The following is a 4,473-nucleotide window of genomic DNA, read 5'->3' as shown; positions in this document are numbered from 1 at the left end:
AAGGAAAAATGGGAGTCATAATCATTAAAAGTGATATTATACATAGGAAACTATCAAGAATGAAACTTCTCACAAATATGATCATTTGGGATGAGAAGCGTCATTGCCCATTCCTCGGGTTTATCAGTGAGGTGTGAGACTCAATTACCGGTGATCAAACATTGGACATAATTATAAAGGCAAAAAATTTGACATGTAAAAGATCAAATTAACAAAATCTATTGTGTGATGTCACTTTTCAGTGTAATAAATGGAGTCTTTCAATGGAAAAATGTGTTTAAAGAGTTGCGGACTGGGGACTTAGAGAAGTGTATATGATCTAAACTAAATCTGTCAAAATGGCCTATCAAAGGATGGGCAAAGGGCCCTCTGACGAGTCATGGACTTCTTAGAATTGGGTTAAAAAAACTATGTTATAATATGGACTCGAAAATTACTACTTGAATCCAACCTTATATGGACTTCAGACTACCCAACTTTAAACGAATTTTTTTCTCATAAAAAAATTTAAATAAAAATCCAAAATTTTTTGTTATAAATGAAGTTAAAGATTATATTATTTTAATCATATATATTTTTAAGTACTGTTTATCTTTTATAAATATTATAAGGTATATAATACAAATCTAAATTATATAAAATAATACAAAAAATAATATTTCTTATATTAATGTATAAAACTTAAAAAAGAAAGATCGAATAGAATAAAGATAAAATTAAAATTTAATGAAGCAAAAAAAATCAATATATTATTTTAAACTAAGACAATATGTATAATTTTTTAAAAATTTATGGTTATACATATCTAAAAGGTTATCCACAACCCATACAAACTAATTCAAAAATCTGAAAAATATAGACTCTAATTTTAACTCCCAAACCCTATAATTTTTAGGGTCTGACAGCCCAACTCATATGAACTAACCCATTTTGACAAGACTAAACAATCTTTTTAATTTCAAGATTTAACTAGAAAAATTTTAATTTATTTTTGTAGAAACTAAAAGTCGTGCTTTTATTGTAGAGATCGACACTAAATCTCAGATTTGTTGTCAATAACAAATATCAACAGTGTCCCTATGTTATAAAAAATATTTGCAACAGATGGCATAGAAATATGATTTTAGAACCCAGGTGGTGTTTCATGCCAAACCAGATTCTTAAATTCAAGTAGTCCATAAATGGACCAAATTACTACAACATTGAGTATCTTGTTCACATACACGTAAGAAAATATCAATGTAACCATCAACAGTTAATAATACATGTAGATACAAAATGAAAGTAAGTTTCTTTAGGCTCCAAACAACCACAGGTCTTTAACATAAGGATTTTACTTCATGTATTTGTGCAGGAATTTCCTATGGAAATCGTTCCTGATGGTGTCATTGATGAATCGCTTAGCCAGCTTGGTTTCACCACGGGCTTGATTTTTGAAGACCACATCATCATCCCACCTAAGTCAAACAAAACTTTTTAAAATAAGATCATCATAGCATAATTAATGGATTTTAGATATTAAAAATTGAATCACTTCAAACATAAAAATGACTTTAAAAATTGCATGTTACTCCTTCCAAAACATATTAGAAAAGTGCCCTTAAAGTATTGTTTAAGGAATCAAAAGAGGATTAAGGCAAGTAAAACCAGTCATTTTGGTTATAGGCAGACAGTTTGATATCAAGATTCAGACCTTCTTTTAACATTGAAAGATGTAGGATTATTTATCAATGGGTTTCCACGCATAAGCTCTGCTTCTTTTACTTTTAGATCTTCCTCTTGTTGTTGCCGTTCCTGCACAAAAACAATCAACATTATATTCCTTTTGTAAATAATGGTGACTTACATTTGTTCATAACTTACAAAATATATCGGAACCAATTCGCAAAAGGTATTTATTAGTTACTACTTACTAAAATAGAGGTGTTACAAACCCGCATGTAAGAATTGAATGGTTGATATAACAAACAAGAGTGCATTTCTTATTGGTGAGTGTAATTTTAACATGGAAGAAAATTCTCTATGCAAAGATTTCCCCTTCCACAAAAATATTCTAATTTTAAAAATGAACCCTTTCGTTTCGCCCTTAGTCCCTTATTTATCTAATCTAATAAACGATATCCCGTCTAAATTTCTAAGTGCTCTAACTATCCTCGACTGATTCTAATAGTTTTCTCTAACCGTTCTCGCCACTTCTATTTTCAGAGAGGTAATACAACAAGCTCAATGTTTCATCTTCAATGGCATGACATTAAAAAGTTAAGTATAAAAAAGGAATAATGTTACCTTGCGCAGCTTTTCCTCTGCCCTTTCCTTCTTTATTTGTTCAAGCTCGGCCAGCAAAGCTTCAGTATCATCCTCATCGTCATCATCACTGACAGACAGGCGTCGTTAGTTAAAGTAAGATGTAAGAAAGAACTTGTCTCATTCCAAGCACTGATGTAAGGTGTTTGACTATAAATCAAACACCGACAAAGATTATAAGCTAAATGAATCCAGAGCAGTTTGGCTTATAAAAACTATCACACAGAAAACAATGTACTGGACAAAAAATACATTAAGTGTGCCTTTTGTAAGGGGAACAAATATCATAAAGGTACTCCCTCCATGAGATAGTATGTCATTACATTACCTAATAAGTATAAATAAAGATTGACTATGCCCAACCAAATGCCAATAGAAATAGCACGCGTATGAATGCACATATGCTCACTCAAGTATGCATGCTTGAAAGCATGTCTAAATAAAATAACAAGCCTTGATTATTCCACAAATCCTAAATGAGCTATACATATAAACAAGAACTTTAATTACGCACGTGGTTAAATTACCGTGTCTTGGTATTGCTATATAGACTAGTGTATATATACCTGTGTACTTGCACATTAATATTTTTAAAATTCGAGTTCAATTTATAACTAAATTAAATTCTGTTACATATACACATCAAATATACTTATATAAACAATTGATCTTGTTTAGATGAAGAGTATGCAAAATTATCAAACCTTTCATCATCGCTATTGACTTCAACATCCGAATCATCTGCATCAACACTGCGTGGAACAATGTGGTCTTCAAAATCTCTTTTCGTTCCTGGTAAGATAAAGACGCAACAAATTAATATACTGAATATAATACTTTATGGCTTCTTTCTTTATCCTTTTTTATCTCTTTTTCTCGGATGGTAAGTGGAAGACCATGTTAATGTGCAAAGTAATGAAATAAGCGAATCTATACTTAAAATTTAAAAACAGTAGAAAAAATACCTTCCAAAAATAGATGACTACCTTTTCCATGATCTCTGTCATCTGCCAGAGCATAGAATAGAGTCAGTTAAACTTTTACAGTTGGCAGTAAAAATGAAAACTCATCTCACAAAAAAGATGGAATTCAAATGATACAAGTAGAACCTTGCAAGACAATAGACATTGATAGTACTTAGTTTTTACCATTATAAAATTTATTTTTCGATGAGAAGTGTCTTCGTTCACGTTCATCGAGTTCATCGCGTAGGTTTCTTCTCTTCAATTCATCCTGTGTATCCTGGCCGTCTTTCCTATAAAGGTTTAAACACAAATTATTAGGGACTAGGGAGGAAAACAAACCGGGTAGCATCAGCAAAACTGCATATCCCGCAATCAAGCATTCAAAAGTACTGGTTTTCAAACAAAAGCGTGATATTAAACAGTTGCAGATTTCCATCAAAAATATCATTACAACAACTTCATGAATCAACTAAATAGGATAATCTATGTGAAACAGCAACACCTATCAATATTATCGATTCCTAAAATAATAATTAAGAGACTATAGCGAACGGATGAGATTTGGATTAAAAAAACTATAGATTATGACAAGGAATGATAAATCCAGCAACAAATTGGTGAGCTGCAGAAATTACAGACAGTAATTAGACCTAAGGATGCAATAAACTTAACCTAATCAACCGAAACTAATTAATATTATGAAAATCAAATATTGAAAAAAAATTGGGGGAAAAAACCCTACCTGGGTTTGAGAGTGGTGTGAGATGCTATGTCTCTCGAGGAGTATTTCTGGGAAGGACCAAAAATTCGAGTACCGCCTTGTTCATTTCCACCTTTAGCAGGCGCCCAAGTTGGTCTGGCCGCGGTGGTCATTGGATCGAGGTGAGAACGAAAGGTTTGACGGAGAGGAAGAAAGAGAACGAGGTTGGGAACAAGGGTTTCGAGAAGAAAGAGAAAATAAATGACAGAAAGGGATTTTGTTTATTTATAGATATTAAACCAATATTTTTTTAAAAAGATTTCTTAAAATTGATTAAGAATTTCTTTTTTGAAATAACACAATTTTCAAAATAAATTTCAAAATAATCATTTAAAAAAAAATCAAAATAACCACCTTTCAAAACAGATGCGTCAGATGAACTGGCGCATCCACTTTCAACCAAGAGGAGACGTCAATGCCTATGGCGCCTGCATTGGTAGCCTC

General features: G+C 31.8%; 1 protein-coding gene across 1 annotated transcript; it reads right to left on the bottom strand.

Annotated features, from left to right (window-relative positions):
- Nucleotides 1-1,140: 1,140 nt before the first annotated feature.
- Nucleotides 1,141-4,265, bottom strand: LOC127074174 (uncharacterized). The gene is made up of 7 exons (XM_051015470.1): nucleotides 4,012-4,265; nucleotides 3,453-3,559; nucleotides 3,270-3,311; nucleotides 3,009-3,096; nucleotides 2,287-2,374; nucleotides 1,694-1,794; nucleotides 1,141-1,457 (listed from the first exon to the last, which is right to left on the bottom strand). Exons 1-7 carry the CDS (start codon nucleotides 4,140-4,142, stop codon nucleotides 1,334-1,336), a joined length of 681 nt encoding a protein of 226 aa, XP_050871427.1. The 5' UTR covers nucleotides 4,143-4,265; the 3' UTR covers nucleotides 1,141-1,333.
- Nucleotides 4,266-4,473: the final 208 nt, after the last annotated feature.

This window comes from Lathyrus oleraceus, chromosome 4 (assembly GCF_024323335.1).
Source record: "Lathyrus oleraceus cultivar Zhongwan6 chromosome 4, CAAS_Psat_ZW6_1.0, whole genome shotgun sequence".
Classification (NCBI taxonomy): domain Eukaryota; kingdom Viridiplantae; phylum Streptophyta; class Magnoliopsida; order Fabales; family Fabaceae; genus Lathyrus; species Lathyrus oleraceus.
This window is presented reverse-complemented; position numbering and strand designations above follow the sequence as displayed.